Source organism: Mus pahari, chromosome X (assembly GCF_900095145.1).
Source record: "Mus pahari chromosome X, PAHARI_EIJ_v1.1, whole genome shotgun sequence".
Classification (NCBI taxonomy): Eukaryota; Metazoa; Chordata; class Mammalia; order Rodentia; family Muridae; genus Mus; species Mus pahari.
In genome coordinates, this window is record NC_034613.1 from 6,688,099 (window position 1) to 6,703,125 (window position 15,027).

The 15,027-nt window shown below is 36.5% G+C and overlaps 1 protein-coding gene across 13 annotated transcripts in view; it reads right to left on the reverse strand.

The window, feature by feature from the left end:
• Cask (calcium/calmodulin dependent serine protein kinase) overlaps window positions 1-15,027 on the reverse strand; it is a 344,733-nt gene that overhangs the window by 34,288 nt on the left and 295,418 nt on the right. For 6 of the 13 annotated variants that reach the window (XM_021188344.2, XM_021188343.2, XM_029534527.1 and 3 more), the window contains 5 exons: window positions 9,538-9,616; window positions 7,457-7,542; window positions 5,328-5,396; window positions 2,741-2,809; window positions 1,031-1,066 (listed from right to left, as the gene is read on the reverse strand). In XM_021188344.2, the coding sequence (XP_021044003.1) occupies window positions 1,031-1,066; window positions 2,741-2,809; window positions 5,328-5,396; window positions 7,457-7,542; window positions 9,538-9,616 (339 nt within the window). The remainder of the gene's footprint in view (window positions 1-1,030; window positions 1,067-2,740; window positions 2,810-5,327; window positions 5,397-7,456; window positions 7,543-9,537; window positions 9,617-15,027) is intronic. The other 7 variants (XM_021188350.2, XM_029534530.1, XM_021188351.2 and 4 more) reach the window with 3 other exon arrangements.

The following is a 15,027-nucleotide window of genomic DNA, read 5'->3' on the forward strand; positions in this document are numbered from 1 at the left end:
TTGTATTTGTGCTTTACTTTTCTGGGGAAATAAAGATGAGTCTGAACCCTTGCTTTGACAATGTAACACTTGAAATCAGCACAGAGCATTAAAGCATGCATGGTTCAAGGCCTAGAGCTTTATGGTATGTGAATTGAGGAGACGCATTAGCAGACAGGGGTTATAACATAGGATTTTATGAATGACTGGAATTCTAAGTGCTTTAAAATAAGGCACTATCTATATCCAAGGTTGCCCCAGTTATGAAATCCTGAGACTAAACTGTGTAGGTATTCTACTAATCATTAATTTATACAATTCTTAACTTAAAATCAGATTTAGTATTTTTTTTAGAATTACATTTCAAGAAAAACATTCCCATGATATTTCTATTGATATTTAGCTTGAACGTCCCATTTAAGTCACGGTAAAACCAACCTGAAGGCTTTAGAACTATTGTGTGATGTTTCATTTTAGCAACCCAACCCTTAAAATTAATAAATTTCTGCATTTGTACCTAAAATGTATGCTTTAAAAGTGCTGGCTGTTTGAAAGCTGCTTGCTGATGCTGGACAGCACTTAGCATTTCTAAACTAGCACAGGCATACTAGGGTAAAGACCAAGGTACTGATGCTGTTTCACTGTATGTAACTTTTAGATATACAAGCAAATAGAAATTTAATTTTAATTCAGATTTCAATTTCAGAAAAGTGCCTTAAGTTGTTCATTAGGGCATGACTTAGTTATACTTAGAATTCTATGAATTTTGTATGCACCAGAGGCAGGTAAGACTCTCTAAGGCCAAAATCTCTTTACTGCCAGCAAAAAATGATCAGGTTGTAATTACAATAACCATCACAGCTACAGAGATGTGAGGAAAAAAATCTTTATAGAGAATTAGTCATGTATAATGTGTTAAAATGAAATGGTACAAGCTTTTAATGCTCAAATGTTATGGTCCAAAATGCAGACATTATGGGATGGAAAGGGTTAATAAAGGATCAGCTATTAGCTTGGTTTAGAGAAGTTTCTATAGAGGGTATCTATTCACCTGTCGTCCTTTTGGTTGGGTGGTTGATGGCAAGTCCTGTAGAATAAAGCCAACCCAGGAGAAAAATTTTCATTTACTTGTCAAGAGTACAAAGTAATTTGTGTGTTTCTGTTACAATATGGTTAAAAATGAACTAGATTTAAGTTGTAAAGAGATCATATACATTATTACATTTCTTAGAAATGTTGAGTTATTAGGAAAAAAATCAAACCCAGGCCATTTAGCAGCAAGCTGAAGAAAGCAGGTAAGTTGAAGCAGAGAGAAAATGTGTTCTCAAGAAAGAACTCAGCATCTTCAACACAAAAGCCACTGCGGTTCAAACAGCCTATTACAACCCTGAGCACAAAGGATGGTTGTCCTTTGCAACTTCATCATTGCAACCGGTTAGATTTGGAAAAATTTAATGGCTCTATGGATTTTTTTTTACCATCTTAATAGCATTACATGTTAATGTTAAAAAGGAATTCTTTGAGAACCTAGGTTCACATTGGAAACACAATTATAAACAATTTTCTCACACAATTTTTCTTACTTAGATACTTGGGATATCATTCCATTTGAGATGATCTTTGAATGACTAATGATTTGATTGGATAAGAAAGTTGATACATTCTTAAAGGGCAAATTAAAAGTCAGATCAAAAGGCAACACTGCTGCATTCTTAGAGGTCTCATAATTACAGCTGGGTGACAAGCAGCAGCAGCAGCAGCAGCAGCAGCAGCAGCAGCAGCAGCAGCAGCAGCAGCTTAAGGGAAGATTTGGCTATTCCCCCAAACCTGCAAACCCATGCACATAAATGCTTCTGTTTGGTTTAAGGATTCTTTCTATAATCCAAAATGGAGAATTCTGAAAAATGGCAACTTTCCAAGTTTAAGTCAAGTATGTACTTTGTGTTAAAGATGTGATACCAGCGTGGCTTAAGTGCAGTTTGAAGCCAGCTCCTTTTGCTTTTCATATCCAGGCAAGGCTTAAAATTCACAAAAATATGTGCACGTACCACAATAACAAGAGGGCACACCAATTCGTAAACTTAGATAGCGGAAACTAAAAGACGTTGCTGATATCCCTCAGAGTGGAAAACTGTGAAGCCCAAGAATACCCAAATGCTTATTCTACAAAAATCCCTAAAATGTTTCTAAAAGAACTTTAAGAATAACCAGTTTTTCAGGAACAAAACTCATATTCATATGCTTATTCTACAAAAATCCCTAAAATGTTTCTAAAAGAACTTTAAGAATAACCAGTTTTTCAGGAACAAAACTCATATTCATATGCTTATTCTACAAAAATCCCTAAAATGTTTCTAAAAGAACTTTAAGAATAACCAGTTTTTCAGGAACAAAACTCATATTCATATGCTTATTCTACAAAAATCCCTTACATTTCTCATTTTTAAATTAAAAAATTCTTAAAGAAATTTAAACACATTTCTATGTACATCCTTTGAGCAGCCATACATATTGGTGGGGTGGCTGAGAGGAAGTTTTAGAACAACTACAGCAGTCTTGAACTACATTTCTTCAAATGTGACTGATTTTTAAGAAGGAAATGTTGAGGAAGGTTTTCCAGGAGTCAACTGCAAGGCTGCTGCAGTAGCCTTGTACGTCTGCAGAAGACAATCTTTCCACTGAACACATGGAACTAAACACTCATGGCAGGTGAGCACCAACAAAATCGTCACACTTGGCTGTGTGGAGCTAGAGTTCTTACCGAAACAGAATTGTTAGTGCTGCTATGACCATTAGCAGGGGACTGTCTGGAAGTGGAGGGGGAATCTCTCTGAAATAAGACACAAGGTTCATTAACACAGAGCACTAGCACAGAAACAGATATTCACATCAATAGTCCCAACCACAGTCTGACAACGATTTCCTCTGAGGTTAATGCTATAAAAGGTGTCATGCTGACTGACTTACATGATTTCACAGAAGTATAAAAAACTTTTTTGCAGTTTGAAGTTTCCCATATTATTAGTAAGGGCTGTGCTGTCATTGATTAATGATTATTCTTTTCCTATATCCCAAATTCTACAATCTTTGCTTTTTTATTGGGATCTCAGGACAGTGATATTAAAAACCTTATCAAAGGGTACACAACAATAAATATTATAGTGCTATTGTACTGAAGATCTCAACTGCGTAGTTTTGAATTAAAGAATAGGTTAAACAATGGGTTTGAGAAATAGTTTATTGTTCTTAGGTACCCCACTGTCAAGAACTACCAAATAACTCCACTGAAAGTAAATGAGCCTAAGAGAAAGACTTTACATATTGTAATCATCTTAGACCTTTCTAGAATAAATATACTAATGGGGTAAAAAGAGAAAGTTGCACCAGAAAGCAAATCTCTTTCTTTGTAACATTTTAGCAAACTGAGTAAGACAGTGACTCCAAGCAACAATGCTCTATTTCTGGCCAAACTTGCCAGGAGCCCACACTCTTTGCTGTTCAACCCACTCCTAATCCTTTCCAGGTTCTGTTCCTTAAGTGTCTAAGTCAACTTTAATAAAAAGAACTATCAGAAGAAGAAATTAAATCCTTTAAGACATTTCATGTGTAGAGTTCTGTATCAACTTCTGTCCAAAAGATATGTTTCTCTCTAGGATATTGAAAGAATACTTCTGGAATTGGTTAGCCTGAAATAGAATGAGATCCTTTAGAGGAACATTGTCAAACATTATGCAGTGGATTGATCTCTATTTGTCACCCTTAGGGATTCAAATCAGTAGCGATAGGGTCTGGGGGAAGTGGATGAGAACCTTTATTAGAGAAGCCTTGCCCAGCTAAGAAGAGTCCAACCCAGGTGGGTTAAAAAAAAGTCGTGTTTCTATGTTGGGGTGAACAGAGTAAGAGGAGGAAATCATTTCTTTCAAATATTTAAAGGTGTAGATTTTATATGTATGATACTGGTGTCTCCCTGAAACTAGTTCAACAACTTTAAAAAAAAAAGGAGAAACTTGTATTCATAACTAATGATATCTTCTGGTTAGTACCACCTCCAATCCAATCTATTTATTCAATGTCTTCAACACATGAGAAAGGTTGTGAGGAACCTATGGTTCTAGAATATTTAGAATTATTTATACAAAAATGTATGCAAGTCTGCCATTCTCTCTTTCCCCGACAGGTTTATATTCTAAGGAATAACACCTAATGCTCTGAATCTTGAAGCTGGAGCAGTGCTGCATATTTTTGAAATATACTATTAATTGATATTCCGTAGGAAGTCACCAAGAGGAGCTCAAGACCCAATAAAATATGATACTTTAATTGACAATTAAAATCTACTTGAACCTTCTACTTGTTTTTTTTGTGAAGTTTGTAGCACCACTATAGACTTGTAAAGTGTAATCTTTCTTTCAAATTTTCTTAAGCACAGATCCAGTAAGTCAGCTACCAGCCCTTAAAACTTAGCTTTAGAAAATGTACACTTTATATCTATTTATTTGCAGTGATAGAATTGAACCCAGGGACTCACACATGCCAAGCAAGCATTCACTGTGCTATATTCCCAGCTCTTACACTTCATATTAACATGGAAGAGCCACAGGGAAATTTGAAAATAAGGTTCAATAAATAACACTTGAACTGAATGTGCTACAACCAAAGAATGATTCTGTTTATGATAAGTTATGTCTCCCAATATAGAAAGAATAGATTTGACTATCACGAGCAAAATAAAACTAAAAAAATAAACCCATAAGTTGAAAGAGTTCTAATTGCCAGAGGATAATCTGTTTTCAGAAACATGGGGGGTGGGGTGGGCGTTTATTCTACAAAAGATCATTTCCCACTTTAGATATGCAGAAAGGTCACAGGAGCCTGTGTCCTTTCAGTGAAGGGAGTTACCAATTCATCAGGGTCTCATCGCCAGACCTGTCACTCATTTGAACACTGATACCTCAACAGAAATTGACTCTTGGAAAGAAGAAACTACCTGTGGGATATCTTAACAAGGGAAGTGAATGGACTTCCTGGAAACACTGCTGTATTTTTTTGTCTCAGGGATTTCTTTCTTTTTGTCATCAAGCTTTATGTTACTGTAGCTTTTCTATATTTGGCTTCCATTTTGCTGCAAAAAGGCTGAAGATATCTACATGGAAGTAGGGCTGAGGAGGTGGGTGGGACCTCCTCTGTTCCGTTATCTTTGTTGTAAAATTGGTGTGCAGTGATCTAACAGCACAGGCAGAAACAATTTCCCAGAAAGCAAAAACATTCAGCCATCAGCAGACAGTTAGTTAAGAACTCCGAGGAGATGAGGGAGGTTGGGGGTGGGGGAGGCTTGTTAGACTTATTACCTCACAGGACGAAGACTGAGTGCGGTAGCTTGGCACAATCTTGAAGGTAATACTCCCTCGCATTTCCCTCTGGGAGAAGAAAAGAGGAGAGTTCTCATGCAAACACATGTTGCACACAAAAGCACAGAAGAAACCACTCAAAACGTGTGGGTGCAATCAGTACACACCACCTGACAGCACACAGCCCTAAAAAAACCCCCTAATTATAAAGCAGGAAACACTCAGGTTACTGGTAGAGGTTTCTGGGGAAGGTCCCTCAAAGTCAAGGCTGACTATCTTGTATCTAGCAATGAATGGTTTCCAAGATCCCTGATGGTTATCTTTTGTACACATGAATACAAAAGGGTCGAAATGACATGCCTTACAAAAATGACTATACACTGAAGTGAAGAAGAGACTATAAGTACTTACACAAAAACCCTATTTAACACGCTACTCTCAGATGCTATCACCATAAAACTGCCTTTATATTTTATTAATTCAGGCATTCTTTTTGATTATGGCAAGCCTGGGATGCTTACTTCCTGCCTAATAGGTATTTATTGCACGAGAAGCTGCTGTACTATAGCAGGGAGGACTCAAGGCATCAAACAAATGCTTCCCTGTTTGCTACAACCCAGCATAGATGGGGGTCTGTTGACAGATGCCAATGCTTTTTACTGAAGGCCTAATTTCAGTATGGCTTTTTAAAAAGTATAACCAATAATGGCCTGGCTTACAGTTACCTTCCTCTTCTTTGTGCCACAGAGATACACTACAGCTGGCCATGACTCAGCTAAACAGGAAAGAGGTTTCTGATGGGGCTAATGTCAGAAGCCTTTTGAGGTTAGTGAGACACTAGTTCACACGAGTATGTACTGGGGAGGTTTTTCTGTAAATATCTGGTTGGTAAGAAACGGAGGAAGGATAACAGTGTGCAGACTCCCACTGCTAAAGGCAGGCAAAATGGTTTCAAAGTCCACTGCAGCTAGTGAATTTTCCTAGTTGTCAGTTTTTAATGAATAGTGTACAAGTTCAGCTTCACATAAATGATGGTACAAGAAGTATTCTGACTAGGACTGAAGAATCATTAGGTGTGTTTTCTTTATATCTGTTTATCTAGTGTGTGTGTTAGGTATGAGTGGGGATACCTTAGTCACTGTATGTATGTTTGGTGTATGAACATGTGTGTATACAGGTGCCAGCACCTGTGTGTATGTGCTTGTGGAGGCCAGAAGAGAATGTTGGATATTCTGCTCCATTATTCTCCACCTTACTTCCTTGATAGAGGATCTCTCAGTGAACCTTGAGCTAGGCTAGTGGCTAGCAAGCCCCAGCTACCCTCATGTCTCTACCAGACATAATGCTGGGGTTCTAGGCAGGTGAGACCATGCCTTTTACCTGGGTGTGGCGTCCAGACTCAAGTACTCTGACAAGTGCTTCTACCCACTGATCCATCTTTCCATACCTTCTCTGTGTGTTTTGTACAAAATAAGTTAATAGAGCTGTCAAGATGGCTCAGCAACAGGACCTATTCGATGAGAGGACCAGTTGACATGCTGTTGTGGAAGGAGAAATCTCATGGGGACCTATCCCTAGACAAAGAACTACAGGCAACTAAGGAAGGTTGAGAGGGAGAAGTAGTTAGTTGTTCCCAGGAATGGGCCTCCCACTTGGTCATTCCATTCTAAGTGGTTAGCTCTGAAAGCATTTACATCCAAGGGACACTTAATGGACTCAGCATGTTGGATTTACATGTATAAACATCTCTATACGCATGCAACAATACAAAGAAAGAGAGTCCATGAACTAGAGCGACTGATGGAGCACTATATAGAAGAGATTAGAGAGAGAAAGGAGAAGGAGGGAAATGTAATTATATTTTAATTAAGAATATAATAGTAAAAAAAGATGGGTCAGCATGTGAAGGCATTTGCCGCCAAGCTTGGTGACCTGAGTTCAATGCCTGGGACCCAAATGGAGGAAGCAGAGAAGCAACTCTTTCAAACTGTCATCCAAACACCACATATGCGTGTATGCACTCACAGCCACACCAAAACACAAATTAAATAAATAGAATTAAAAATCAAAATTCTAGGCTAATGAACTAAAAACGAATCTTAGAGAAGGGCAAACTTCCATTAGCTTACAAGCATTTTCTGTAGCTGTTCCACTGTTTGGTTAGCGACACTGATGCCATTGATTTCTCGGATTTCATCACCAACATGAAGTGTACCTGAGAAAATCATACATGATTATAAATAGGAATGGAGTAACTGCTTTTAGAATAGTGTAAAGGGAAAGGTAGCAATATAATACAAAAATAAATTACAGATCTAAAAGTCAGTGATTCAGAGATAGGACTGCATTTAGCTATAGAATTACTTCACTTTTGTGTAGTAAAACCATCCAAATAGATACATTTACTTGCAGAAAGCACAGTTTTGATGGATGGCCAAAGAAACTTGTTGACCACCCAATAAGAGGCTATCATGTATGAGCAGACAGAACTGAAAACAAAACAAATGACTACTACTTCTAAACAAAACCATAAACGGTGACATAAGCTAATAAATGGATACACTGAGTAAGAATTCAGACATGGCTGAGGAGAGTGTCAATGAACTAGAAGATATAACAAAAGGTCACTTAAGGTCACAGAAATAAAGATATAGGGAAACCAGGAAAAAAGAAAAAAATATAAAAAGAGCTATGGCATAAGGATTGTTTAATGTACATCTAACTGAAATTCAGAAAGAACAAAGAGAATGAAGAAGAGGCAATGTTTGATTGGATGAATATTTTATTGAACAGATGAAAGCATTACTATACATACCCAGGACAAATAAGATAAATAAAATAAGAAATCTGGGCCAGAAGCAAAAGGCTTCTTCACCAAGTCTGATAATCTATGTTCAATCCTTGGAACCCATATGGTAGAAAGAGAATTGATTCCCACAGATTGTTTCCTGACCTCTACACGCACACTGTAGCATGTGTATGCGTGAACATGTGTGTGTGTGTGTGTGTGTGTGTGTGCAGAGAATTAAATAAACATAAAGATATTGTTTAACTTTAACATATGGAAACTTAAAATTTCTAGGTAACCACTAGTATCAAAGAAATAGGTGCTGAAATTAGAAGCTAGAGGATAACAAAACAAAAATCTCCAAAAAATGAACCAGGAAAGCAAAGCAGTAGAATCATCACATTGAATATTAATGAAGTACTCTATCAAAAAGAGTAATCAAAACTGGTCACAATAGTTCATGACCTTAATCCTAGCACTCAGGAGGTAGAGGCAGGAGGATTACAAGTTTAAGGTTACCCTTGGCTGCATAGTGAGTTTGAGACCCATGTACCTAATTCATATACTCAAATATTTAAGTCTAAAGAGAGATTTATAAATAGACACTGCAATACTTTACTATGATAAATCGATATTTTATGAAGTATTTGTGGGTCAAGCATACAAAAAAATTAATCAACACATAAGAGATTTGAACAAAAAGATTAACAACACCAAGCCAGTTGGGAACTCTGTATGCAACAATTGAAAAATAAAGGCTCTTCATAAATATACACACATAAAAATGATGAAAGTGCTTTCCATGAGGGAAGGCCTTAACAAAGCTGTAATGGTGTCATACAGACCACACCCTCTGACCGCAATGCGATTAAGTTAGAAGTGAATTACAGAAAGAGGTCTAAAAAAAAACTTTTTAAAAATGGTAAATAAAAATACTTCTAGGGCTGGAGAGATGGCTCAGTGGTTAAGAGCACTGACTGCTCTTCCAGGGGTCCTGAGTTCAATTCCCAGCAACCACATGGTGGCTCACAACCATCTGTAATGGGATCTGATGCCCTATTCTGGGGTATCTGAAGACAGCAACAGTTGTACTCACATACATAAAATAAATAAATAAATCTGTAAAAAAAAAAAACCTTCGAAATAACTTATGGGCCAATAAAAGTATAATAGAAATGTAAGACAATGACAAATGAATCATAACAAATTATTACATATCAAAATTGGTGGGATACAGATAAAAGAGTACTTGGAGGTTTTATTTCGTTTCTGTGTGTGGGATGGAATTTAGGAACGAGGTCTACAATAACTGAAACTGAAAAGACAAACAGCTCGTTTATGTGAATCATAAAAAACCCTACTTCCATCAGAAGTCTATGAAGAATTAAGGAAGGTAAAGAAAGAATCACAGGTGGAACTCACCTTGCCTGTGAATCATACCCCCATGCATGATTCTTGCAACAATACAATGATTTAGCTCATTCATTTTCAAAGTGATTCCCTGTTAAAGAAAACAAAGTTAGTGAGGATACAATTAAATGAAAGCACTATTTTATATTTGTGATTTTTACTGTAGGTAATTTTAAATAGAAGAACATATAGAAAATGAAGACTTTACATACAAAATTGTTCCATGACAGAAATGTTACTTGTTGGTATTTTGATTGCTAAATAGCAAGAATACATTTCATGTAGTACCTTTTAATACTTTAATTATGATTATTTTTCACTTTACTTTGTTTTCATAGTGCTAATTATTTTTAAAAAGGTTTTTACTCCTACCAAGGGTATATACTTTATATTAGTGTATCCCTTATATTTCTTCCACAAAATAAGTTTTATTTTGTAACCCACGTAAGATATTTCAAACTGTAAAATTTGGCAAGTTTAACATGTACATGCATGTGTGAATTTGTCACTACAATCAGATGGTGGCTGTGCCTCTTATCCCTAAATGTTCCCTGTTGTTCGTTGGCAATCTACTTCCATTGCTCTGCACTCTCCACTCATATCCATACAAGAATGGATGGGTCCTTTTTGACTACAGAGAAGCTTGTATTATCTATAAAGGAAGCCACTTTCATTTGGGTTGCTTTCCTTCATTTTTCATAATTACTTTTGGATTTACCATGTTGTTCTATTATCTATAGCTTATTCTTTGTCTTTAGTATTACATTGTTTAGACACACCAAGTTGCTCATGAGCCCTTCTAGTTCACTGCTTACCGTTTTGGTAGCTATAAATAAAGCAACATTCCTGTTTTAATCTCCACATTCTTATAACATTGTTTTTTTGTTTTGTTTTGTTTTTTTTTTAAGATCTGAGACATTTCATGTATTTGTATATTACCTTCCTATGGACACTAGAATATTTTTTCTGTGTTAATATTTTAGTATATACATTGCTGAAATGAACATCTATTAGTGTTTTCATATTTTTTTCATTTGCTTTGCTAAAATTATGTTTAGAAGTTTTGCAGCTATATTCATGAGGGATTCCATTCTGCACTCTTCTTGTAATATTATTGCCTGGTCTTATAGGGTAGCACTGGGTTTACAGAATGAGTTGTGAAAATTTCATTTCTTTTCATTGTTTTGGGAGAAGTCTATGTAGAATTGTCTGTGGCCTGACTGGGATGAACAGACATTTGTTGACATCTTTTCAGCAAACATTAGTGTTATGGTCATTTAGACATTTTTCATGATCAGTCTGATCCTCTGTTTGATTTGTGCTGTTATGTTTCTATTTTCTAGTCCACTGAGTTCTACTTTCTTTTTTAGTACTAAGAATTGAATTTAGGACCTCATAGATGCTAAGCAAACACTTTGCCATTTATACATCGCCATTCTCATTCATTCCTATTGATTCTCATTATGTCTTCTACTTACTTGGCTTTAATGTGTTCTCTTTTGTCTTGAGGCTTTTTAGGTGGGGATTTGAGATGAGGTCACTGATTTCAGACCTTTTGGTTTTTTAAAAAGTATATATTTAAGTATTAAAATTTATATTTAGTGTTATCTATTTATTCTTTTTTATTATTATTTTCTTTATTTACATTTCAAATGCTATCCCGAAAGTTCCCTATTTAACCCCCCCCCATATTTATTCTTTTGCAGTGGCATCACACAAAATTTGATACAGTGTAGTTAATTGTCATTAATTGCAAAATAGTATTTTTTTTTGTCTTTTTGGTTTGCTCTTATTTCTGTCTCACAATGGCCAGGTAGCATCTTTCATAAGAAACAAAATCCCAAGCTACAGAAACTCACTGATACAGACAAGATTCTTCCTCAGCGGGGAGAGTGTGGGAAGGCAAAATAGTATTTTTTAAAAGTATAAGTTACTTATTTATTTAGAAATTTCATTTTGGAAGCTCGAGTGCAATCATTTTAAGATTTATTATTTATTTATTTATTATCTATAAATACACTGTAGTTGTCTTCAGACACACCAGAAGAGGGCATCAGATCCCATTATAGATGGTTGTGAGCCACCATGTAGTTGCTGGGAATTGAACTCAGGACCACTGGAAGAGCAGTCAACACTCTTAACCACTGAGCCATCTCTCCAGCCCACAAAACACTATTTACCATCTGATTTCTTCTTTTATCTATGGGATTTTTTTTCCTTTTTCCTTTTTTGAATTTTTCTTTTCACTTTTTCTTTTTGAGGCAGTCATGTTGTAGAGCCCAGGACAGCCTCAAGCTCACCATCCTTCTGGCTCTGTCTCATGAGGATTGGGAATACAGGTGTGTACCACTATGCCTGGTTTCTATTTGTTATTGATTTCCAACTTAACTTCATTTTTATCTAAGAATAAACTCTGATATCAATATAGTCACTTGGGCCTTTATCTGGATAAGGTTATAGTGATACAGCTTTTCTACCCATGTTTAGAAACTATTTTTCTTCTTCTATAAAGTACACTTCTTACAGGTAAGATACAATTGAATACTTAACCTCTGCTTTGTGTGTTTGTGTGTTTCCAGGTAAGGTTTCTCCGTGTAGCCCTGGCTATCCTGAAACTCGTTTTGTGGACCAGGTTAGCCTCAAGCTCTGAGGTCCATCTGTCTTGTTTCCTGAGTGCTGGGATTAAAAGTGTGTCAACCTCTTCTTTTTAATTGGAGAATTTACATTATTAAGATTTAGTATGATTGTTAACATAATCCAGTATAAATATATATTCTTGTTGTGTTCCACTTATTTTGTTTTCTTTTAACCTCCTTTTCTGTGTTCTTATAGATTTATTCCCATTCCGATGTATCTCTTGTGCTATTTCATTAGCTACAACCTTTTTGTTTGTGTGTGTGTGTGTGTGCATGCGTGCATGCATGTGTGTGATATGTGTGTAGTGCATGCATATATGTGCATGTATGTGGGGGTATGTTTGTTCATGTGTATGCATGTGTGTATGTGTAGGCCAGAGGATGTCATAGGGCATCCTCCTCTTATGCTCTCTACCTTACTATCTTGCAGCAGGTTTTTGTTTGTTTGTTTTTCCTTTTACAGAATCTAGAGCTTGTGGTATTTTTTTTTTGGCTCTGCTGAGACCCAACAAGTCCTAGTGATGTTCCTCTGTCTTTCATCTCCAGTGCTGCAGTTACAAGTACATCTGACTTTTTATATGGGTGCTGGGGATCCCAACTCAGCAAGCCCGCTTACCCACTGAGCCATACATATATCTTCAGTTTCCCCCAACTCCAATTAGCTGCAAGTTGCTGCTTTAGTGACGATATTTGGTTTTATTATAGCATATATATTAAACCTATCAATTTGCCTTTGAGTGATACTATACTACTTCATTTAGAGAACTTTCTAATAGTACAGAGCCATTTCTTTCTACTTGACCTTTATGTTACCCGTGTAATCCATTTTTACATATGCTATACATCCTAATGCAAAGTATCATTGAAAGAGATTTACAAAATAAGTGAAAAAAGTTATAACCTTTTTTAGCTTTGGTGTATCTACAGACGCTTATCTTTGGCCCATTTCTGAAAGACACTTTTGTTGTCTCCCCAGATTCTTAGCTCTGGTCCTTCAATCCAGGGACCCTGCCTGCTTTGCTTCATAACCCCACCCCCATGCGCCGGCCTGGAAACATTCTAAAGGCAGTAAGGTGGGACAATTGTAAGCGTTACTGTCTTTGTATCTTCTTTCTCAGAGATCTTTGTCCTTTGTTGTTTGATGTCCAACCTTTCTCATGTATAATTTAATATTTGTTATAATTTCATCAGTTTCAGATGAGAAGTCCAGAAGCCCAAGTTATATTTAAAGCCACTTTACATTTTATTTTTCAATTATTCACTATTAAGACAACCTTCCATAAACATACTTTTGCAGTAGATCTGGTTGATCCTAAGAATCACACAGGGATCTGTTAAATGATGCTGACTCTTAAGCACATTCTTTAGATTTCTATTCACGGGGACAGGAATGGAGTCTAAAATTATGTATCTTTTTTAACAAGGTCACTTTATAGGAAGTGGTCTTGAGTTTGAAGAGGTTGGTAGTAGGCATTCAATTTTGCCTTCTGGAGAAGAATTCTGTCAGAAAGCCGCTTCATGGACTTGTCTGAGAATTTGTATTCTAGTGTTCTTAGCTTGAAGCTCTCTGAAGGACTAGGCAAGCACTGTGAAAAGCAGGCTTTACCAGAAATGCCTTTGCCTAGCATTCAATTATAATGTTCAAGTTTCATTTCCAATTTGTATATTCAGTCAGCATGTATGGCCAGTTAGAGAAGTATTCTGGAAAAATGCCATAAATGAATGCATACATCAAACTGAGTTTCATAAGGGGAATGACAGTACAACAGAGAGTTGGCCCTTAAAGCTAACAGGTTTCTATATTAACTCATATGAATGGGAACATACTATGTGGCTGACACTGTTTTAGGCACAGTGATAAAGGAGGCAGACAGTTTCTTCTCTGTCAGAGAAATTTACTTCAAATCAATTATAGTCAACATTTTTTATTGTGTCTTCTCCCAAATTTCTTTGCAGGGAAGTGACTCATGTTCTTTGTCCAGGGAATGCACTGGCTCAGCATGGGATGGGTATCTACTCCTGAACCTATGAGAGCTTGAAGAATTGGGTGGTGGTGCTTTTCCCCTATTGTGTAAACTAGTTGAGGTATAGCCTTTGTCACTTTTAACTATTGGAGCCACAATCAATAGAGAACTAGTTCTGAGTACAGTGTTACAAACTGGGAAAATACAGGGTCTAAAGGAACTGCATCAACCTTAGGGAATTTATACATTATAGAGAATCTCCAGGCAGAAGAGGTCAATACAATCTGCAGAGTAATAGAGACCTGTGCAGAAGACAAGTTAACAGGCACGCCACCATAGTAATTGTAGTAGTTATAATTGTTACTGTTAACATATATTTTACATGAAATCCTGTTTTCATGACAGCCAGTGAAAAAATAGGCCATCACCAAGATCACATGATTGAGAACAACCTTTTAAAGGAGACTTTAAGGAGTGATTCAAGGTCATTTTATGCTTTCTGATAAAAACTAACTCAGAGATAGAGTCTAGTGTCATCCAAAAGACAAGCAACTGCTATTGGCTTTCAGATTATATGATCACAAGATATTTTGAGACCTCCTTGTGGTCCTTTACACCTTTCTGTCTGCTTTGCTTGGTTGAACATTGCCCTACTTGCCTTTCCAGAATAGCCTCCTTTTCTTTCTACCTTTGTTGTAACTGGGCGTGTCAAACCATGCTAAGCTGCAAATTTTCCTCCTTAATGTGGACCATACTGTGTAAAGTGAGCTCCAGGTCTTATCTGCCCCTATATCACAGGTACCTAATGTAGTGATGTACCATATGTACTTTCAACCTTTGCTTACTGAGTTAAACAAAGTACAAAATGAATGAATGAGACTATTTTTTTTTTTTTTTTTTTT